At 40.6% G+C, this 23,841-nt stretch overlaps 1 protein-coding gene across 7 annotated transcripts in view; it reads left to right on the top strand.

The window, feature by feature from the left end:
* Positions 1-1,820: 1,820 nt before the first annotated feature.
* Positions 1,821-23,841, top strand: part of Wac (WW domain containing adaptor with coiled-coil) — a 62,126-nt gene continuing 40,105 nt past the window's right edge. For 2 of the 7 annotated variants that reach the window (XM_027405489.2, XM_027405485.2), the window contains exons 1-3: positions 2,174-2,507; positions 2,874-2,910; positions 4,340-4,535. In XM_027405489.2, coding sequence (XP_027261290.1) covers positions 2,467-2,507; positions 2,874-2,910; positions 4,340-4,535 — 274 coding nt within the window. In that variant the 5' untranslated portion in view covers positions 2,174-2,466. Of the gene's footprint in view, positions 1,959-2,090; positions 2,508-2,873; positions 2,911-4,321; positions 4,536-23,841 lie in introns of those variants that run through there. The other 5 variants (XM_027405488.2, XM_027405484.2, XM_027405486.2 and 2 more) reach the window with 4 other exon arrangements.

Raw genomic sequence — 23,841 nt, 5'->3', positions numbered from 1 at the left:
ATCCCAACAGAGAACAGTTGTCAGATCTATGTATATTGGGTGGATAAGGATGTGGGGGCAACAAATAAATTTTACTGAGTAAATTGGCAAATACAGAATGTGAACAGTATCAGTGGTACTTCTGGACCATTTCCACCCTAGTTCAGCCATGTGTTATTTCATCAAAGAGGAACAAGGAGTCAAGATATTAGCTGGGTGGTGGTGGTGAAAGCCTTTAATGCCAGGAGAGGAGGCAGAGGTAGGCGAATCTCTTGAGTTCGAGGCCAGCCTGGTCTACAGAGAGGATTCCAGGATGGCCAAGGTTACACAGAGAAACCCTATCTATTGATGCCAGTCTTCAAGATTTCTTTTTTTTTTTTTTCCCGAGACTGGGTTTCTCTGTGGCTTTGGAGACTGTCCTGGAACTAGCTCTTTTAGATCAGGCTGGTCTGCCTGCCTCTGCCTACCAAGTGCTGGGATTAAAGGCATGCGCCACCACCGCCCGGCAGTCTTCAGGATTTCTATGCAAGACACATAATACCTTTGTCCTCTTCCAACTTAGGTGTTTGGGACTGGAACAAAGTCCCCTTACACGAGGGGGATATGACTATCCACACCCACAGCCTTTTTGGTTATTTCTTGTGTTTACTCTTTGCTTCAAAAAACGTTAGAAATGATCTCTCCCTATAGCCTTCCCCATTCCTTCTCCCTTGTCACTTCACTGTCAACCTTTTTTCTTAATTCCTGATAGCGTCTATGGGCATTAAGCAGGCTTTTGCTCATAAAAATCTTAACATTTGACACCTGGATGTGACAAGCACACAATACCATTATTTTAATTTTTTTTCAGTTATGGTTTCAAGTCTGTTTTACACTAACTAGACTTGACACTGCTATAATTTGTTGGATGCCAAATTGACTTCTCAGTGCTTTTTTTTTTATCTTGAAGGGGCATCGCTTTTTTTTTTTTTTGATGTGCATTTTGCTCTCTTCTGTTTATTGAAACTTTTTCTGTTAAATCTACGTTCAGGGCAACAATAACAAACCAGTCGACTATCACCAAGAAAAGTCTGTCGCTGATATTTTTCCACCCCGTGTATCTCAAATAACTTACAGCAACCTCACTTAGCACACCACAGGCTTGCTTGCTTGCTTTTCGGGCCTGTCCTGGAACTCACTCTGGAGACCAGGCTGGCCTCGAACTCACAGAGATCCGCCTGCCTCTGCCTCCCGAGTGCTGGGATTAAAGGCGAGCGCCATCGCTGCCCGGCACCACACGCTTTCTTTCTCTTTCTTTCTTTCTTTCTTTCTTTCTCTTCTTTTCTTTCTTTCAGCAGCCGCATTCTCCAAAGAATTTTCTTCCAGCGAGAGGAAGAACTGGGAGGGAATGGAAAAGTCGCGGTGGGAAGGCTCCGTTCCGCCTTGCGGCCGGCCACTTAACGTCTCCAGCGCCAAGGCCGGCGCCCTAGCCGCGCAGGATGAGTGACTGCACTCGGCCGCGGTTCCGGGTTCCAGCGGCCGGCTGAGGGCGACTTCCGCCGCGGCCCGCCGAGGCTCCGCGGCAACCGTCCGGGCCGCCCAATTAGGGGCTTTCCGACCCCCACGCGGAGCCCGAGGGGCGGGGGCCGCGGCCGACTCGCGGAGGGCACCCCGCCCCCGCCGCCGTTGCGCCTCTGGGCGCACGCGCAGCTGCCGCCGCTCCGCATTTAGTCCGCGATGGCGTCCCTCGCGCCCCACGGTTCTCCTCCCGAAGGCGGCTCCCACCCCGCGCAGCCCGGAGGCCCCGGGGCCCGCCTCTCGCAGGCCCCCGAGCACGACTACCCCTAAAGTGGAACGGGAGTGGCCAGAGTCGAGAGTGAGGGAAGCAGCAACCGGAAAGGGCTTGACGGGTCGCGGGGCTACGAGCCCAGGCCTCAGAGGAAGAGGAGGGCGTGAGCAAGCCGAGGTTTGCCGAAGGCGGCGTTCTCCAGCCGCGCGGGGTGGGTAGGAGGGGGGTGTGGCGGAAACTGCCGAGCTTTCCCGAAGGCGGCCGCGGCCGAGTTGCCCGGATGTAGTTGGTGGAGCGGCGGCGGCGGCGGCGGCGGCGGTGCTAGCAGCGGCAGCGGCAGGAGGCGGCGAGAAGGACTCGGCGGCGGGGGGAGGAGGGCAGGCGGCGGCGGCGGCGGCGGAGCAGGAGCAGGAGGAGGGGAAGGTTGCTGGAGGCGCTCGCTCTCCGCGGGGACCCGAACACGGCCTCTCGCCCCCTCCCCCCGGCTCGCGCTGCCGCCGTGTAGTTGGCGCCGCTGCACCGGCCGACCCTAAGCGGTGGGGACTGAGGGAGATGGCCCGGGAGCGCCGGCGCCAGTAACGGGGAGGTGCCGCGAGCCGCCGAGGGCGCGCCGAGTCCTGGTGCCGGGCTGCCCGCTGCCCGCCCGCCGCCCGCGCGCGCGCCCGCCCGCCTCGCGGCCGCTCTCCCCCTCCCCGACACACACACACAGCCGGGCATTGATGGTAATGTATGCGAGGAAACAGCAGAGACTCAGTGATGGGTAAATCGTCTTTTCGTTTCGGGCCGGGCCGCGGCGGAGGGCGGGCGGGCGGGCGGGCGTCCTTATCGGGAGCTGGCCGCGCCGCCATTTTTGTTGTTAACCCTGATCGGGATCGGGCGGAGGAGGCGGCGGGCCGGGTCGATCGGGCGGACGGGCTTGCAGCCTGGGGGTCCTGGCGGGCAAGGCGAGCGGGCCGCGGCTGCGGGCCGGCTACTGGCCTGGGCCTCTGAGCCCGGGGATTGTCGGCGGTGCGAATCCGCTCCGGTACGGTTTGGTCGGCGGCCCGCGGGGAGGGGCGCCCGGGGGAACCCGCTTTCTTCCTTTCCCGCGATGTCTCATGCCACGGTTCTTGTTACTGTTTTTCAGCTGTCACGACCGGAGGGGGGACTCTCAGCCTTTCCAGGTACCAGCCGATCCGGGGGTAGAGGGATTGGAGGGGGCCGGAGGGGGAAGGGAGGGACTGCTACTCGAGCGCAGGCTTCAGAAGTCGCTACAGGCCTTTCGGTGCAACAAATCCGAAAGTAGCATGACTGGCCCGCTTAAAAATTGGTATAGGGTTCCATTACCACTCTCCAAGCTTATCCAGGGACTTAAATTGAGAGGTGGCTAGAGGAAGTTCAGGGTTTTTCTTTCTTTCTTTTTAAAGAAAAAAAAAAAAACATTCGTAACCAGGAAGACCTGGTTGGGTTTGAGTGAGAAGGAATCGCTGGGGTGTAGTGATAGGTGACGTGAGAGGCACATTTGCTTGCTTGCTTGCTTTTGGAGAGCCGAAAGATAAATGTGAAGGTTTTAAAGTAGATGAAAGGGAGAAGTACCTTTTTTTAGTTAACATTATTCCCTTTCAAGGGAAACTGTTTTGTTTTTGCTTTAGTTAATTTAAATTTTCTGCCACTTGGTTTCTTTATGCCAATAGTAATGTCTCTGGGCGTCTATTGTTATTGAAGTTTTTGCATGTAAAGTTTTAAAGATTTGCTGGAGTGTCCTCTGGACGCTAACTGATGATAACAGATAGCACCACTAATCACTTTTAAAAGATAAAAGAATTGGAACAGATCTGCCTCTCAAGGTTCTGTGGCTTCCAGTATTACTCCTGTCTTAAGTCTTCTGAGTGCTGGATTACACGTGGGAGCCACCAGTCTGGCAAGAGAGCAAGCAGGTTTCTAACACGATGTTGTGTTACTGTATAGGAGCTTCCGGGATGACAATATTTGCATGTGTCAAAGATTATTGACCCCTCCCCCATATAACTACTAGTGAAGGACTGATACATTGTGTTCATCTTAAAGCACCTGCAGAGGAGAGCCATTATTTTAAGGGCGTCTAGAATTATGCCTTCTTAGAAGCTCTGCTCATGCATCAGTTTTGGCAAATATTCTTGCAGCTTAAGAGTATTTTATCCCTGAAAGAGCTTGTAAACTACGAGTTAGTGCTTTATTTGAATCAAAGAAATGGAAAAACTTTTATTAACTATGGTCTTAAAAACATGCTTATTTTGTACATGTGCCTGGATGCATTATTTGTAGAGTATAAATGGATTGCAGTTTAAGCTTTCAAAAACTGGTTTTAGTTTCAAAGTGTGCCAAGATAGTTGTTTTTTAAAGTTTACATAATAGGGTTTTTTTTCTCCCCCTAGTTGTATTAGATTTCTTACCAGGAGTTGCATAGTAACTCTTGAGCATTTAGATTTTCTCTGAATAAGGGAAGTACTGAGAATGGAAATAAATGAATTTTGATTTAAGTGAAGTTAACATATTAAAATTTGTGATTTAAATAGGTAATTGAGTTTAAAGTTTGAACTTTTTCTCTTTGTTTTGGGGGGTGATGTTTTCCAGGCACTTAAGTATTCGTCAAAGAGTCACCCCAGCAGTGGTGATCACAGACATGAAAAGATGCGAGACGCCGCAGATCCTTCACCACCAAATAAAATGTTGCGGAGATCTGATAGTCCTGAAAACAAATACAGTGACAGCACAGGTCACAATAAGGCCAAAAATGTGCATACTCAAAGAGTTAGAGAAAGGGAAGGTGGTAAGTAGTTTTCTGGCCCAAACTGTCAAGTATATGTATGTACTTTAAGGGTTAAACAGTGCATTCAGTGTGTCGACCTTAAGGAAGTTACTGTATGCTGATGTTATCAAGTTTGGTATTTTTTCCCCCTCTCTTAAAATTTTTCAGTCACTTGGAAAGTAATGTTGGCATGAGCATAGACTCCAATGTTTGATGATAAATATCGAGTGCATTTACAAAGATAATCTTTTAAATGTTTACTAATGACAGCAGAGTCCCTGAGCAGTTTTCCAAGAAGGGAACTTTGAGTTCTGAAGATTCTGGTTTAGTTTGAAGTCATTGGTGCTTCAAGTGTTCAAGTTTTAATTGTAATTATGAATTAGACATTTAAAGAGGAGGTTTATCAAGATAGCTACTGCCATTAAAAATGCTTTTTGTATTTGTTTGTTTGTTTGTTTTTTTGAGACAGTGTTTCTCTTTGTAGCTTTGGAGTCTATCCTGGCACTCGATCTGGAGACCAGACTGGCCTCGAACTCACAGAGATCTGCCTGCCTCTGCCTCCCGAGTGCTGGGATTAAAGGCTTGTGCCAACAACACGGCCTAAAAAGGCTTTTTGTTGTTTAGGAAATTAGTTTTTGTTTAACCCTTTAAAATCCTACATCCCTTTTTTGGTTGTTTTTTTGTGTGTGTGTTTTTTTTTTTTTTTTTTTTCCCTTAGGGTCCTGTTAATGTTTAATAGAAATACACAACTTTAAAGATCTTTTTTAAATTCCTATTTTGCCTTTTCAGATAGGGCCTCATATGAGCTATTCAGGTGAGGATGACTGGGAATAGGTACATTTGCACATGTACTTTGCTCACTGTTTATAAATGTACCTATTTGCTTCTAAAGTCAGTCTGCATTGTAGGATAAAATAATTTCACTAAGATAATTAAAAGCTGTGTAGTTTTTGGACAATAAGATCTCTTATTACTTACATAGATACCATTTAAAACAGTATTAATTGAAAACTGGAGGAGGCTCACAGTAGAATACCATGGGCTTTTGCTTTTGTTTATGACTAGTTCTTAATGCCTTTAATTACTTTCAGAAAACATTATTCATTTTCTGTTTTACTTTTTTGTTGTTGCTTTCTTTTTACTTCTGAGGGTAGAATCAGCTGTACTCATTTTGATCATATGTTGAGAAACATTGGCCTCTACATAATTACTGGGTTGAGAAATTATTAATGGTCAGAAGATTGCTTTGGAGTGGAGTAATTGGTTGGGAGGAAGATAGTTGTGTGGAATATAGTTATCACTTTGTGCTGCTTATGCAGATAAACTACATGTTTGTGAGAGTGGCAGGTTATTCAAGTGTTAGAAAATCTTAGCTACCAAAAAGGTTATTGTCAGTTTTAAGGGTAAATGTTCTGTAGTATTCCATACATTCTAGCTAGGGTAATGATGTTGATCAATCATTCTTCACTGTTGATTTTACATGTTAACTATTGGAAGGCAAGATTAATTGTACTTTTAGTATGCTTTGTTTTGAGTCACTCCGGTAATTGACACAAAAGGATCTGGTACTTGATATGATAGACTTTCAAGTTGTTTTTATAACAACTGGACCCAATTAGGTATCCATTCCAAAATACAGTAAGAAACCAGTTTTACACACTCAGGAAAACATCTATAAACGATTTCATCTTATACTGAGGCAGTAAGTTCCTTTAGAGTTGGAAAAATTAATCCTCACCAAATTCTGTTGCTTATTTGTTCAACAAACGTTGGATATACATCATGTGCCAAGAGTTCTGTGTCTTAGAAGTCATGCTATGATGTGATCCTTTGCCTGGAAATACTCCTTAGAGTTTTGAATTTTTGACTTGACACTTAGGCCTACTGGTGGTTTAGTTGCTTTCCTTTTCTGTGTTTGTTTACTTTGATTTTCATTCACCTTCATAAAGGAATTCATAAATAATTGTTGGCTCTTGTTTCCTTTTCATTTATACCCTTGTTGATTAGTTCCATTTGCAAGCAGTTTGTTATTTTTATCTGTGGTCATTTGCTAAATTATACTTTTATCACTTTTCTGTCTTCTGGAGTACAAGAGATACCATAACTCCATTCTTAGTCCTTTACACCAGGAACGAGATAGACTATAAAATTTTTTTTTTCTTTTCTTTTTTTTTTTTTTTTTTTTGTCTTTTTAAGATTTTGGTTCTTTGAGAAGGTCAAAGGGTCTCACTGTAGAACTGGCCCTATTGGAACTTGATAAGTAGACCAGGCTGGCCCCAAACCCACAGAGATTCCATCTGCCTCTCATAAAATCAGTCTTTATTCTAGAGTTCCGGGTGTGTCTTTGAAGTCCATTACAGATGTGTATGTAATGTATGCTTTTTTCTTTGAGACAGGGTCTTACTATGTGATTACCATGCTGCTTCTGCCTCCTGAGTTCTGGGATTAGATAAGTGAACCACAGTTCTGGAACTGTTTTTATTTCCGTTGTGTTAAAACAAGAGAAAAGCAAGTCTTGAGGATTTATAGGACATTAAATAATTTAAAAAAGAAGTTTAATGGTACAAATAATTTAGGGTGTGATGTCTTTGTAGGTATTTCATGAAAATATTCACAGGACTTAGTGTGAAAAAGTATATTTGGAGGACTTAGATGTTTGGGGGATGGCGGCAGTGTCTCAATTGAGTATGTATTGGTTCCTGAATTTGGGAATTTAGTAAAATTACATATTTTGTTACTTAAATTTGGAAGTGTTTCTAATGAAAAGGAAACTGCATGTTTTGGAGAGTCAGTATTGCTTCTGAGGATTTGAAGTTTCTAGTTACATATTTATCCGTCAGTTCTGGAAATGTTTTTGTAGTATATTCTCTGTATATGTTGAATATGCCTCATCAGAAAATCTGAAATCTTGTCAAAATATTGAAAACCCTTTTTGGATGATATATGCTCAATTGGTACAGTCTAAAGAAATACCCCAAACCTCAAAAGGAGCTAAATATTTTGGGTAACACACTAATATGTTGAAGAATTACTCAGTATTGGTCATTGGAAGTTTAAGTTTTCTAGATGTAATCTAATGATGCCTGGTTCTTTATATAAAATATTCAGTATACCCCTATGTTCTTCGAGGTACATTTTAGGCAGGGTTTTTGCATTAAAAATAGAAAGCTGAAAATTGTACTTGACTGTCCTGTTGACATTTTAAAGTAGCACAAATAGTATCTTTTCACAATTCTACAAAGAAGGAAATAAAATAGAAAAGTAGTGATAGGTGAGTCTGGAAATTCTCTCTAAGCTGTTAAGTTCTAAACTCAGAAGTGAGGAAAACTAAAAACTTGGTGGCATTTAATAATGGCATAGATTATTTAAAAACTTGGATATGATCCTCTTAGTACCTCTTTGGCTCTAAGCCAAGTTATTATATGCTAGTATTTTCTTTTTAAAAAGATGTTTCATCTTGTACTCATACCAAAAGTTTTCTCTAGGAACAAGGTACACTCTCCCACCTGAGGATAAAACTTCTTAACTTTCTTTTTTACAAAGTCAGTTGTTACTTTGGTACAGAATTTAATATACTATTATTTGCATTTTAATAATTGGATTGACAAATGGGTAATTCTGGGCTAATGAAAACAAATAGGTTTCTTTGTTTTAAAAAAATTGTGATTTAACTGGGCAGTGATGGCGCCTGCCTGTAATTCCAGCATTCAGGAGGCAGAGACAGGTGGATCTCTGTGAGTTTGAAACCAACCTGGTCTACAGGGTTAGTTCCAGAACAGGTTCCAAAGCTAAAGAGAAACCCTGTCTCAGAAACAACACCAACATCATCATGTTTTATAGTAATATAGACAGAATTATATTCATTGAATCTTCTTAGGCGAGTAAAAAAAAAGTAGGAAATATTTTGTGATCAGCAGAGTAAGGTTGAAAGATAAGCAGTCTCATCTTGGTTTTATTTTTTGACACAGGGTTCCGCTGTAGTAGCCTTACCCAGTCTTTATCTTCCTGCCTCAGCATGCTTGATACTTTTTTAAATTACATATTTATGTTTATGGGGCATATGTGGAGGTCAGAAGTTTTCTCTCTCATCATGTGCCTGGGATCAAACTAGGCCAGGCTTGGCAGCAAGCCCCTCCACCCTTTGAGCCCTCTTATGAAGTCCTCCCTAATGCTTTTCCTTTTTGATCTTTTTGAAACAGTGGCCAATGCTGGCCTTGAATTCCTGATCATGTTGCCTACACCTTTGAAGTGCTGGAGCATATCAGCAATTTGCAATCCTAGTGTCTCAGTGATACAACTCTGGGACATTTCCCTTAATTTAAGAAAACACTCAGGCTCCCGCAAGGTCTAAGAATGTATGCCTGTAAATCTTGATAATTATAACAAGTCATTTGTCTTAAAGCTTTCTGTCATGCCATTAGTTTTACATTTCTGGTTTGCTTTTGAGAGAGAAATGGCTATTGAGGTTTTTTTTTTTTTTTTTTTTTTTTTTTGAGACAGGGTTTTTCTGTGTAGCTTTGGAGTCTATCCTGGCACTCGCACTCTCTCTTAGACCAGGCTGGCCTCGAACTCACAGAGTTCTGCCTGCCTCTGCCTCCAGAGTGCTGGGATTAAAGGCGTACGCCACCAACGCCCAGCCTTATTGAGTTACTTTATTGCATTTCTATTTTATAATTTGGGAGGTCCACTTTGACCATTTAAGGCAGTCTTAATTGACCTTATTTCTACTTAGCTGGATTAAAACAATTTAGGGTTTCTGCTCTGTAAGTTACAGGAAAGTTAGTGCTGCATTTGATGAACACATATCTCTATTAGTGTGTGTATGCATTGTGGTTTTGGAGTAATTTATCAGTTGACTGAAAGCAATGAAGATGACACTGAGTTGGTGTCTTTGAGACACTGTAACAAGTGGGTGGCATAACATTAATTCCAATCATTCCAGAGCCTGGTATTTCTGGTTTATATGTCCAGTCTCTTAAAGGCTTCTAGGACACCTTAGATTTGCAAAATCTCTTTGCATTCTCATCTGTTCACATAGCTGCCCTTTGAAATCAATTCATAGTTTGTCCTGTTCCACTGATAAAATTGATGAAAACTTTTAGTTCCCAATTGTTGAAAGTAGCAAGTCTTCCCTGTGTGTAAAACTTTTTCTACCCTCAGATTATACTTCCTAGTACCTAGACTAGGATGATGTTATCATTGCCACCTTCTATGGTGATTCTAAAGGGCCCTAAGTGATGTTTTTTTCCTTTTTTGCTACATAGTTATTTCCCATATAAAAATTAGAGTGAGTGACTTAATTAAGGTATTGCACAGCCCATGCCACTGAGGTTAGGCCTACTCTTACAATCCTGAATGGATGCTTTTCTGTTTTGTTTTGAAGATGTGGTTTTATACTTTAGCCCAGGCTGGCCCCCAATTCATGGCAGTTTTCTAATTCATGGCAGTTTTCTTGCCTGCTTCTGAGTGCTGCTGGTGTTCTATGCCAAGTACTCCTGAATAGTTAAAAGTTAGTGTCGGTTCAAAGAACTAGGTTTACTGCTGCTTCTAGAGTTAGAAAAGAAAGAGGTGGATAGTTCAGTAAGAGAGAGCTATGTAACAGGCTGCAGAAACTGAGGGTATTTTCTCACATCTGTTGTGCCATTCCCAAATTTTTTTTGTGGGGGGATTGATAATGGGGGTTTAAAATAAAAATGTTAGGCTGGGCGTTGGTGGCGCACGCCTTTAATCCCAGCACTCAGGAGGCAGAGGCAGGTGGATCTCTGTGAGTTTGAGGCCAGCCTGGTCTCCAGAGCGAGTGCCAGGATAGGCTCCAAAGCTACACAGAGAAACCCTGTCTCGAAAAACAAACAAACAAAAAATGTTAACCAGACCAGATTTGACTGATTGTCAGGATTGCAGGAAGAGCTAATATTACAGCTTATTCTATAATATATGAATTACTCTGAATTATAGCAGTTAAGAGATAAGCAGCCTAGAAAATGGAGTGGTTTGTTTTGGACACAGGGTTTCTCAATATCCCTGGCTGTTCTGAAACTTATTCTCTAGACCAGGCTGGCATCAAACTCACAGAGATCTGCCTGCCTCTGCCTTCCCGAGTGCTGGGATTAAAGATGTGGGCCACTGCCACCCAGTTTAGAAAATGAAATTTAAATAAAACTGTTTAATGTTGGTATTTGTAATCGGCAGCTCTAAAGAGTTTCCAACTCTCAACTTAGCATCATGAGGAATCTTTGCATTAGAGTGATTATTTGCTAGAATGTGTAGTCTATATTTTTTAAACTTTAGAGACTTCCCTGTCACCTTCCTATACTAATAGATGATACTATAATTTACATGCATCTTAAATAACCAACTAAGTGTCCTGTGGCAAAGGCATCTAGCCAATGTCTGGCATTAGAGAAGTTTCTAACTGGTATACTGGATACACTGAACTTGGGTAATTGTAGCCACTGTTCCTTTAGATAAAATTATTTTAAGTGCTAAAGTCTCCCAACTCTTGAAGTTGACTTAAGATGGTTCAGTGGTAAACTTGGGTTCATTCTTTTTTGGGCGGGGAGGGGTTTCAAGGCTAGGTTTCTCTGTGGCTTTGGAGCCTGTCCTGGATCTAGCTCTTGTAGACCAGGCTGGCCTCTAACTCACAGAGATCTGCCTGCCTCAGCCTCTGGAGTGCTGGGATTAAAGGCGTGCGCCACCAACACCCGGGCAAAGCCTAAAAACATGTTTTGGTTAAATTACATTTACCTTGTTTTTAAATTTTAAATGAATTGATTTTTTTTTTTTTGAGCCAGTTTTGCTGGGTAGCTTTTTTGGGATTCATCTAAGTAGACCAGGCTAGTTTCATTAGGGTAATCCTGCTGCCTTCTAAAAGCTGGATTACAGGTGTGTGCCCAGTAAAATTTATTTTTGTCTTACTTTGTCCCCTATCATACATTTAAATTAATGGTTGTGTATTGTAGCAGATGTTACATCTGCTATCAAATGTAGCTCTAAGTAGATAATCATTGGGATGGATGTTACCTCCTCTGGAGTTGGAAGTTTGGATTCTTGAGTTCAGATTACTTAAATGCAGGATAGTTTTAGTTGTATGTAAGTCTCTGGACCTGTGTGTTTATGTTAAATGACACTATTATTTTCTACAACAGTAACATGTGCCAGGAAGGTCTAGACTAATACAAATTAAGGAATAGAGTTTTCCTGGTGTTTCAGACTATGTTCTTTTGGGCCACTGGGAACAGCTTGTGCTCCTTGTAGGGACACTGAGTGCTTCACATTGTCACAGATAGAGCTGCCTAGCTAGCTTGGCTTTTAGGATCATCGTGGTGTTCGCTGTGAATGTTGGAGGGGGTTTTGGTTAAGAATGAGATCAGCAAGAGACTGAGCACAGCCAGAATCCAAGAGTGTCTGCAGTAGTTCTGTCAGGCGGTGATATCACTCCCACTGGTTTTGTCTTTTCCAAAAGTTCCTTCTCTAAGTCATCCTTCCTTTTGTCTCTTCTCAGCCAAGCAAAACTGCTCTCCTAGTGTTTACTTTTATGCTGTTGTCTCTTTATGTTTATAGTCCAGACTGCTGTGTTGCTCTTCCAGCCTCATTGTTTTCTTGGCTAACCTCTTACTAGAAGATAGTAGTGTGCCCCCAACCCCCCTTCTTTGCCTGTGTGAATGTCTGTGTACCACTTGCATAACTGGTGTTACAGAAGAGACTATCAGATTCTCTGCAACTGGATTTAAAGATGGTTGTAAGCTGCTATGTGTGTGGGTGCTTAGAGTCAGCCTCAATACCCTGAAAAAGAAGCAGTTGTTCTTTACTGCTCAGCTGTTACTCCAGACCATTAGTGTTTTATCCACATTGTAGAAAACTTGTTTGAGCCTGTCTCCATTTTATATTATAGTTGTTTTTACGGTTTTTCGAGACGGTTTCTCTGTGGGTTTGGAGGCTGTCCTGAAACTAGCTCTTGTAGACCAGGCTGGCCTCGAACTCAGCCTCTGCCTCCCGAGTGCTGGGATTACAGGCGTGCGCCACCACCTCCCGACCTCCTAGTTGTTTTTTATTTGTCTGTTTACTGTTTTGAGATGAGCTGTCAGGTATCCCAGGCTGACCTTGACCTCATTATGAATCCTTGAAATTCTGATCCTATGTTCTCAAGGAGTGCTGGGATTACAGATGTGACCACTACCACAGCTGTTCTAAACAGTTGCTGGTTAACATGATTGTGTGGCTTTGTGTATACTAGGGAAACACTCCACCAACTAAGTGAGCTACATACCCAACCACTGTTAAAGTGCCTTTATGGTGACTTGTGATTTACGTGTGGTTTATAATTTATACTATAGGCTTATACTTTGGGTACTGGTAGTCAGAGGTGGTTGTTGTACTTTGTCAATCCCTAAAAGCAATGACACATTTTGCTCTATAATCTTCATTTTTGAGAACCAGTATTCTAATTTAAACTAGTGATTTATTGTGTTGGGATTTTATTCCTGAAGTGACTGTTAACTGAAAGTCTCTTTGAATCAGGAAAAATGAGAATGCTTGTATTCCATGGGCAAGCTTTCATATTTTTACAATAAATTGACTTTTGAAAATAAACCCTTTGTATACGTAAAAGCTGTCCTCATCCAGCAATGGCTCAGTGTTTGATTTGACTGATTTATGTTTCAAAGCTTCTTTGCAGATAAATCAATGTCTCTTTAGTCACATTTGAGTTTTTACCTGAAACAGGGTAAACCAAGTTGCCTTCCATTTCACTGTATTTTCATATTCAATGTTCTTTTCAGTAGTTATGCCTGTTCTTAGTGATAAAGGAATTAGGTTATATTTGAGTAACTGTTACAGGCACTCAATTGGCTTTTTTTTGCTGTTGTTTTTTGAAGGAATAGTTATTTGAGAACTGATGTCTTCCTCCATACCATCACTGTGTTTGTGGTTCTTCACTCTTTGTTTTTGGTTTTTCGAGATAGGGTTTCTCCATGTAGCTTTGGAGCCTATCCTGACACTCACTCTGGAGACCAGGCTGGTCTCAAACTCATAAAGATCTGCATCCCGAGTGCTGGGATTAAAGGTGTGTGCCACCAACACCTGGCGGTTCTTCACTCTTGTTTTGAATCTTAATGTAATGCTCGCTTCTGAAAAATTAGCACCGTCACCTTTCCGGTATTGTCCTTCGTGGCCTTAGAAAAAAAAAATCAACAATAAAAAAACAAAAACAAAACAAAACCCAAAATGGGCGGTGGTGGCACATGCCTTTAATTTTAATCCCAGAACTTGGGAGGCAGATTTACAAAGTGAGTTCTAGGACAGCCAGGACTGTTACACAGAGAAACCCTGTCTCAACCCTCCCCCACAAAATAAAAAGCTGTCTTCTGAGTTTAAGAAGCATTAGTTTATTTTTATAGGTGGTGGGGTGGTGTGTCATGTTGCTATTGCTTTTCTCCTATGGGGCTCATAATTGACCAAAATTGTGTTGAGAAATTCAGGGTTATTGACTTGTAGATCGTAGGTTTTGGTTTGTTAGGCCTACATTATTCCCCTCTAGTATTTGAGAGTTTCATACATGAATATAATGTACCCCTTATTCTCTCCTGTTCTGTGCCCCTGCCTCCTATTCTTCCTCTCAGCTTGGTGTGCTGCTTTTGACTCTAAAGTTCTCTTAGTGCTGACTTGTATGTGCATGGGGTAGGAATCTCAATTATACCTTTAGAGTTTATCTCTAAAGAAAATTCTTCTTTCTCCTGAATCCATCATTTGCTAAAAGTTCTGAGATAGGGGTGGGGCTTTGTGAACTCTTCCTCATTTGTGTTGGGATTTTGCCTGGCTTCATCTTGTGCAGGGATAGTATATGCATTCCTGGCCACTGAGGGTTCATGTATGTAATGGTGCAGCATAGTAGGCCTTTAATCCATTCCGAAAGTAGTTGGTTACTCCCATAATATTTGGGCCACTGTTGCACTAGTGGCCATTTTATTATGCCCAGTTAGTTATTGTTGTAGCATTCAGGGGCCATGCTGGTTAAAAGTATTGACTTTGCCCTCCACCCCCAAAGCATACAATGAAAGTTAGCTAGTAGGTATGAAGATTCCAAATTTTGGTCCCAGCTTGGATTCTCCATGTCCTGTGACTCATCTATGTGGTGTTTTCAGCAGTAGGGGATCTTGGCAATGATGTTTGTGGGTGTAAAAGGGATGTTTTCTCTCTCTCTCTCTCTCTCTCTCTCTCTCTCTCTCTCTCTCTCATCCCACTGACAACTCAAAAGGTAACCCATTCTTGTCACTGGCTTTTTTTTTTTTTTTTTTTGGATAGGCTGTGGTTTTGTGGAAAGCAATGTCTTCAAATAAACCCCAAGTGAGTGAACAGTATTCAGTGTCTGTCTGTCTTTCTGGTTCTGGGTTGCTTCCCTCAGAATGATAATTTCCAGTGCTGCCCATTAACTTGAAAATTTCGTTATTTTTTCTTTTGTAGATGAATACTCCCTTGTATATATAAGCATGTATGGTTATGTATATATAAAATATGAATGCTTATTAAATATTTTAGGAAGCTTCTATAGTTTTTCCATAAGGTATTTTCAAATGCTTTTAGTGTCTTTCCCATTTCATACTACCTTGTGTAGTGCTCTGTTCCTTCATATATCCCCACCCCTATGATTCCTTAGTAGTTAAGCTTAAACACAAAAGGCTAGCTAGCCCCTACATGTGAGCAAGAACATGCATTGTTAGTCTTTCTCAGAATGGGTTACCTACCTCAGAATGGTAATTTCTAATAATATCCATTTACTTGGAAATTTTATTTTTCTTCTCTAGGTGAATAATATTCCATTGTGGATGTGTGTTTTCATTGTTCATTAGTTGATGGACATCTAGGTTGTTTCCATTTCCTATCTATTTTGAATAGAGCACCATTGAACATAAATTAACAAATATTTCTGTAGTAGAATATAGATTCCTTTGGGAGTATGTACAGGAGTGGTATAACTGGATCATGTGGTTAATTCATCTTTAGATTCTGTGTCATGTTATAGCTGGTAAAGTCATTCGCCACCTCCCATTTTGTAAGCTGCCTTTTCATTCAAATGATGGTATCCTTTTTTAATGGGAGGATTTTAGTTTCATGGGGTCTTGTTGTTTTTAATATCTGTACAACCAGTGGCCTGTTAAGAAAGTCGTTTCTTGTTGACAATAAATTGAAGCACATTCCACATTTCCCATGAGCTTTAGGCTATCAGGACTAAATGTCATACATAGTGGAGTTTTGTGCAGTAGCCCTGCATCTTTGATGTGTTAGATATTTGAGCTCTCCGTTCAGTATCATTTCTGTTGGGATCAGTAGAAGAGGACAAGGAAGCATATAGGAAAGACTTGATGGATGGGTCTTTGGCTCTGTAATGAAATGTCAGAATATCACAGTTAGGAATGACTAGTGAAAAAGAAAATGTTAAAGGGCTGAGGATCTAACTCAGAGAGTGCTTATCTGAGTGCAGGGACATTGACTGATACCTGGCAGAAATCTTTGAGTACTGACTTGACTCTATCTACTATCTCTGAGAAGGGTCCTTTTTTGAATCTGGCAATGTGTGTGGAGGTGAAGAATATCTATCAAGTGGAAAAGAATACTAGGCATACCTTAGTTAAAATTTGGAGATAAAAGCTTTGCTAGATTTTAGCATTTTGACTGAACAAATATCTTCTTGGTTACTATTTAAAGAGAGAATCAAATTGAAATTTATTTTTTCTAACCTCCTTTTCAAATAAATTGCTTAAAAGTTGTACAGAATAAACTTGAGACTTTTGCATTAATTTCTGCTTTGCAGGGGTTTGCTATATATCTTACATGTGCTAACTAAAATTCCCAGCCAGAAGTATAGTGTAGGAATCTTGGTTTCTTTGGATTGTGTAGAGGTTCATTTAGTGTTTTTAGTCGGTAATGGAGAACAGCAGTCAGCAAAAGAGCCACCTTTGGTGTTTGTGTTTAAGTTTAAAATTTCAAGAATATTGTACACAGAACTCATTTGCAGTGTGTTCTAACAGTATCAATAGTGGATGAAAATAGTCAGGTTTGGGATACTGTCCTTTAATCATAGCATTGTACAGGCAGAGACAGGTGAATATCGGTTAGTAATATTACTTCAGTTAATTCTATCAGTGTGGTTTCTAGTTTGTCTTAAGTTGTCTATTTACTATTCATTTTCAAGAACAGTTTTCTCATGGGGGAGGGAGAGGGAGAAGGGATTGACATCTGAAGCAAGCTTGTTCCTAATTTGAACTAATAATAATAAAAAAAGAACAGTTTTCTCAGAAAAATAAACAAACAAAAAGCCAGAAGAACTAGATCTAGCTGCAGTTCCATTTCTGGGCATACATCCAGAGGATTCTATTCCAACACAAGGATTGTTTTTGAAATTTGCAATTTTTTTGTTTTTGATGTTTTTGAGACAGGGTTTCTCTGTGTACCCTGAGCTGTCCTTGAACTCACTCTGGAGACCTGGCCAGGCTGGAAATCACATATCACCTGCCTCTGCCTCTGCCTCTGCCTCCTGAGTGCTGGTACTAAAGGCGCGTGCCACCTTTAAAAAATTAAAATATATTTAATCATTTCCCCATCCACCCTCTTTCCTCTAATCCTTCATATATTGTCAACCCCTGAGACTAACTCAACTCCGTGTCCTCTGTTTTAATTATTATGGTTATGTTTATGTGTTTGTGTGTGCTAAATCCACTCAATTCAGTGTTGGTGTGTGTGTGTTTACAGGGCTTGATGTTGGATTCAAAGGCTCATCCCTGGAGAAGTCTTAATCTCCTCAGCAGAGATCATTTACTTTAGGGTTGGGATTTTAGCATGTCTATTGCTGTTGTCCTAGCTCAGGTATTGTTAGGCAACCATATTGCTGAGGCCTGGGTGTAGCTTCCCTGTCATTTCCAGGAAACACAGTCTCACAGCAGACATTCTGGTCCTGACTTTTCACAATCTTTTCTACCCCCTTTTCTGGATGTTTTCTTAAGTCTTAGTGTATGGATCATATTGTATATACATACCAATTGGGGCTGGGTACCCCATGGTCAGTTAGTTATTCTGTGTTTTTATCAGTTGTGGCTTTCTGTAATGTTCTCCACCCCTTGCAAAGAGAAGCTTTGATGGGAGCTACATTATATACCACAGATTCTTGCACATCCATGTTTATTTCTGTTCTATTTAGAGTAATATGGAAATGGAATCAACTGGTGAATGGCTGATAAAAATGGTTCTTGTACATAATACAATTTTATTTAGTCAAGGAAAAATTAAATTTAGAAGAATATGAATGAATGTGGAAATACTAAATGAAATAACTTCTCCCCCCCCCCCTTTTTTTTTTTCTTTAAATCATGGATTCTGGAGTGGAACTTGAATCCTCATGATTGTGCAGCAAGTGCTTTACTGACTGAGGTATATCTTCAGTCCCCAGAACTTAGCTTTTTATATATGTATTTGTATCAGTGATTGTGGCTATAGGCGGGTAGTGAAACTAAGGAGAGAGGGAAAATAGGTCTCCAGAGTGAGATTGGGAGGGTCATAAAAAATGCCTGTTGAGAAGACAAAAAAAAGTCAATTGAGTATAGAAAGATACAAGAGAGGGTTGTGGGGGTGGGGATCGTCAAAACAAGTTGTGTTTTAAAATACCACAAAGAAATCAAACACTTGGCATGCTAATTTAAAAATACTTAATATCAGAAAGAGTAGTTTTTGACCCTTATAAATTCTTGGTATTAAATAATAATTTTTGTTTCTAGTGGGTTTAATTTAAACTGAAAATACTCAATTTGTGATATGTATGTTTCAGAGAGTGAAGGCACTTGGCCTCTAAACTTGATGACCTGATTCAGTCTACAGGATATTTATTGTGAAAGGAGGGATCTGACTCACAAGTTGTCTTCTGGCATCCACATGCACACACAAACAAGTAATTGTAATTTAAAAAAATTAGAAAAAGGCATTACATGATTCTTATAAATTATTTTATTTAAGGATTTTACAAATGAGAATGCTATACTGCATTATTTCAATGGCTGCCCCCTCTAGCTCCTTCAATCTTTAGATAGTTTTTAGATGTTTAATTTGTGTGTTTGAGTGTTTTGCCTACATGTATGTATACCTCATGCATGCCACATTGGTGCTGGTAATTGAATTCATGTCCTGCAAGAACAGCAAGTGGTCTTAATCTCTGAGCCATCTCTTTGGCCCCAATCTTTATAGGTTTATTAAAATTTAGGAAAAATTATTTGAGGATGTTATATGTGAGTACACTGGATTTGCATATTTCTATGACATTTCAATTCCTTTTATTTCCCAACTGCCCCTTCTAGAATTCATGATTTATTCTGTTTATGTTTTCTTTATACACACTAATACACACACACATCCCTTTTGTCCTACTGAGTCCAAATGTTGAAATGCTGCTCTTACTGTATGTGCTTAGGCCTGATCACTTGAGGTAAGTATCCTCCGAGAAAACACAGATTGCCTTGCTCTTCACTTAGCAGCCTTTGATTGCTTAAACCTCTCTGTTTCGATTATTCAATCTTAAAAAGTGCTCAAAGTGAGTGATGAAGAGTTGTGTTAACTTTCTAGGTTTAATAGAATACAAATGTGATTTTATATATATATATTTTATTTGTATATATACAACATATATATATATTATATATACAACATTCTGCTTCCATGTATATCTGCACACCACATCATTACAGATGGTTATGAACCACCATGTGGTTGCTGGGAATTGAACTCAGGACCTCTGGAAGAGCCGTCAGTGCTCTTAATCTCTGAGCCATCTCTCCAGCCCCGAAATGTGTGAATTTTAAAATCTAAATTTCTTTATAGGTTTCTAGAAAGGGAATTTTCAAATATCTAGATTTAGCATAAATTGTAAGCTTCTGTGACTTGAGCAAAAGTACTGAGGTTTAATGAATTTCTTTTTCTTCACTTACTATTGGCTTTATAGCTGAGGTTAGCCCTCAATTCATTAACCATTTACCTCTACCTCCTCAGTTCATGGATTACAGTCATGTACCACTACATCTAGTTTAAAAGATCTTTGATATCTTTTGGGTGTGTTTTTTGTTTGTTTGTTTTGGAGACAGGGTTTCTCTGTTGAACAGCTCTGACTGTCCTGCAACTTGCTTTATAGACTAGGCTGACCTTGAACTCAGAGATTTGTCTGCCTCCTGGGCGCTGGGATTAAAGGTGCCTGCCTTGCTACTGCCTTTAATCTTTTTCTTTGTTGATAGCATCCATTGAGTCTCCTTGACTTGTTTGAAGCAGTTTATAAATCACCTTTGCCATTCCAGTATTTCTTGCCTGGAACTAGAGAGTTGACATGCTCTTCTCTCTCCCTCACAGGTCTCTGCATTCCAGCCACTATAATTTTTGTAGACTAGGCTGGCCTCAGTCACATTTTATGAAATCTGTATTTGCTAATTCATATGAAAATCTTTCAGTACCTTCCTGTTGGCCTTGAAATAAAGCACAAACATCTCAAGGAGCAGCTAGCTACAGCCTTTCTTTCTTTTCCTAGATTGAGTTCTTTGTTCCTGGTGGATGTCCTGTCTTTGGTGTTACTTTACATGCTTGTACTTCTAAGAAGAGTTAATTTGCAAGCTACTTTCTCTAACCAGCTACACCCAGCCTAAGGATTATTCAGCCTTTCCTTTGTGGCATACATCTTGTCTGGTATATATTGTACTAGATATACTGTGAATATATTGTAATGTCTAAATTTGGGTGCTTGTTTTCCTGTCCCATTCATGCTAAATGATGAAAGGCATCTTCATTCGATTCATTAGTCACATGTGGCTAGCAGACTGTTACCCTGTGTAAAACCAGCTAGCTCTTGGTTGTCTTTATGGCTCCCCTCAAGACTTAGTAGCTTATTTGTTTCTCCCCATGTTACTTTTGTCTCTGGAGTTCTTCACTTTCAGTTTTAGCCACACTGTCTTTGTAATCCTTTGAGTGTATAAGTCAGTTTTCTACCTTACAGATTATCATTCTTAAGGAACATTTCAGACTTTTGAAAATGATGACTAATTTGAGAGAGTAGGAACAATGTATTGAAATGAAGTTACCAGAAGGGTTAAAGTGACTGCATTTTGTATTCAGGACAGGAACAGAATGGTCAAACACTTGGTCTCTCAAGACACATAAACATGTTTCTCCCTCTTTTCAAAGGGTTTAACATGTACGGTCAGTCGTTTTAAGTCATGTCAGTTTTTCAGTGTTCATTTTTGTTCATTCAACTTCACAGAGACAGCCCTGTCCTTTTAATTTTTTTGTCATGGCCAGTAACATTGTACTATTGTTTTTTCAAAATTTGGTTTGTGATTGCTTGCAGTGTATAGGAATGCCACTATTCTAACATAATAAGACCAAGTAGGTACAAACTTGTGGGTGGTGGGAACTTGATGTATGCTGGTTTATCATGCTTTCAAAAGTCATGATGATATTTCACAGTAATTTGCAAGTCTCTTAGTAGTACTCTTACATGGCTTAGGAATTGTGGAGGTCGGGATGAAAAATGGTGGTTAGTGGTGGGAGATCTGGGACAGACATAAGTTAAAGCTTAAAAAATACTTAAATACGTTTGAAACTATAGTTTTGAGCCTTGATGATAAGAAACCATGGGCCCTTAAAATCCAGAAAGTATAGTTATCTTGGTATTTCTGGGGATTTTGGTTCTGTTTCCCTCTCAAATCCACATCTACCATGTTTAAGTTTTTATAGAAAGTATATTTAGGATATCATATAAAGGTCACCTTTATATGATACGTGGTGCAGTGTAACATTGGTATGTAGTACAGTATCCTCCAAGTATTGGTAGGGAGGATTTGTTTGTTTGTTTTTGTTTTTCGAGACAGGGTTTCTCTGTGTAGCTTTGGAGCCTATCCTGGCACTCGCTCTGGAGACCAGGCTGGCCTCGAACTCACAGAGATCCGCCTGCCTCTGCCTCCCGAGTGCTGGGATTAAAGGCGTGCGCCACCAACGCCCGGCAAGTATTGGTATGTTTTATGTTTAAATGTCTATGTTGAGGTCTTCATGAGTGCAGCTTCCCTGTAAAGTGTAGAAGACACATTGTTGTAGTGGTGCCCTGGAACTCTGGCTATTAGTCTTTCCTGCTACCTTCTCTGTAGTATTCTATGAGCCTTAGGACCTAGTATGTAGAGGTTGTGTTGCAGATGTGTTGGTATATATTGGGGGACCTCACAGTCAGTTCTCTGCATTTTGACCACTTACTGACTCTAATGGTCTCAATCTGTTGCAAAAAGAAGCTGCTTTATTGAGTGATGAAGTCTACAATTATCTGAGGGCATATGGATAAATATTTAGAGTGCAGTTAGAGATTATACTGGTTTAGTAAAATGGCACTGTGCTAAGATTTCTTGTAGTCAAAACAGGGTAGTGGCTTGGGCTTATATTACCAGACACAACTCCCTTTCTATTGACAAAAAGTCCAATTAGACAGCTGTTGGTTACGCCAATATATACTTGGTACTATTTCACGGCGGGGGGGGGGGGGTAATCTTTCCTTTCTTTCATTGTTGTGGTTCATAGGCAGCCTCCTAACTGGTAGGACTATTGTTAACACTTCTTCCTGGGTAGGTTGGATAGCAAGCACCTTTGGATACTGTGAGAGCTAATCTTCAGACAAGAGGCTTCCAGGTCAGTTATAGCTTGATTTTTCTTCTAAGTCCTGTGTCAATAAGTGTGTGGTCTTACCTCCAAGTTCTGAGAGGCAACCAAGGGCAAGGGCAACAACCATGTAAATTGTTTTGCTAGTCTCCTCAAACATCCTGACCAACAACTTGAAGGGGGGTTTTCCATGCCTGGCACTCATTTTTAGTTTGTTATAATATGGCTTTTCTAGCATTGTCACCGCAAGTGGGGTAGCTCTTTTCAGGATGTGTGTTTTTGAGTAAGATGTCTCTTTCCCTGTAGCTTTTTCCAAACATTCTTAGTTCTTAGTGTTATCAGCCTTCTCTCTTTGAATTTCCCTGCTTTCCACATTTGCAGTTGTGTCCCTTCCCAACTGTTTTCCTATTTACCCCTTCATAGAGCCTGTGTCCTACCATCCTCCTCTCTAGAGCTCCTTCAACCCCACCCCCACTCCATTGTCTTTTCACTTTCCTGGTTTCTGCAATTAGCCCAGGTTATGTACTCACATAACATAGATTGCAGACTGGGATCCTCAGATAATAGAAATTCAGTGTTCTTCTGGTCTGGATTACTTGATTCAGTATATAGTACATTCCTCATGTATTTTAAATATTGAACCTTAGGAGGGATTCAGGTTTAGAACATTTTCTCCCATTCTGTAGGGCAGCATCTGTTGCTGCTGCTTCTGCAGAGGCTTTTTGTGCTATGATTCACTTACTTATTTTGTTTGTGCTCTGATGTCATACTCAATTATCACCAAGAACAATGTCAATGAGATTCATCCATATATTGTTTTAGAAGTTTGAAACAGTTTTAAAGTTTTCATTAGTATTTAACCTCTTTTTGAGTATGTTGTAAAATGCCTGTTTCCTTATTTCTGCTTGCAGATGCTTAGTTAATGTATTCTTGGTAGCATTGTCCATGGTTCACTGTGTATTTGTTTTGTATATGTCTTAATATAGTTTTAGAGTTGAGAGTGTGATAACTTGAGCCTTCTTTTTCTTTCTCAAAATGGTTGTTTGGTGTCTTTTATGGGTGCACCCAAATTTTCAATGTTTTTTTGGGGGGGTGGTATGTGAAAGGATGTTGAGAGAGTGTAGAGATTATTCAAGTTGAAATGGCCTTTGTCTAATAAACACAGGTAGTTTTGCATGAAAATGCCTATGTAATCAATTATGATAAATAAAAAACAACAGGTATATAGCTGGTAGTTAATCTTGACTACTCTGTTTAGAGCTTTTATGTAAGTCCATAGCTGTGTCATTCCCTTCTCCCAGTCCGTTAGACACATGGCCTGATTCCCAGAAGTAATGAATGGTTGGTTACAGTTGGACTTTCTTTGTAACATCACCTTCTGAATAACGACACCGAGGCTTATCAAGTATGAAAGCTTAGGCTTGTTCCCAACCAGCTCTTATAACTTAAATTAACCTGTGTATGTTAATCTACATTCTGCCACATGGTTTGTTACCTCTCCTCTATACTGTACATCTGACTTTCTTCTTGGTAAATTCCCCACCTCTCAGATTGTTCCCAGAGTTCCTATCTCTGCCTGGAAGTCCTGCCTATCCTTTACAGCCTAGCTATTGGCCATTCAGCTCTTTATTAAACCAACCAGAAGGTGCCTTAATCAGATGAGGTAAAA

The sequence above is a fragment of the Cricetulus griseus genome, chromosome 3 (assembly GCF_003668045.3).
Source record: "Cricetulus griseus strain 17A/GY chromosome 3, alternate assembly CriGri-PICRH-1.0, whole genome shotgun sequence".
NCBI classification, from domain to species: domain Eukaryota; kingdom Metazoa; phylum Chordata; class Mammalia; order Rodentia; family Cricetidae; genus Cricetulus; species Cricetulus griseus.
The sequence above is the reverse complement of the archived record's forward strand: the minus strand, read 5'-3'. Positions and strand labels throughout refer to the sequence as shown.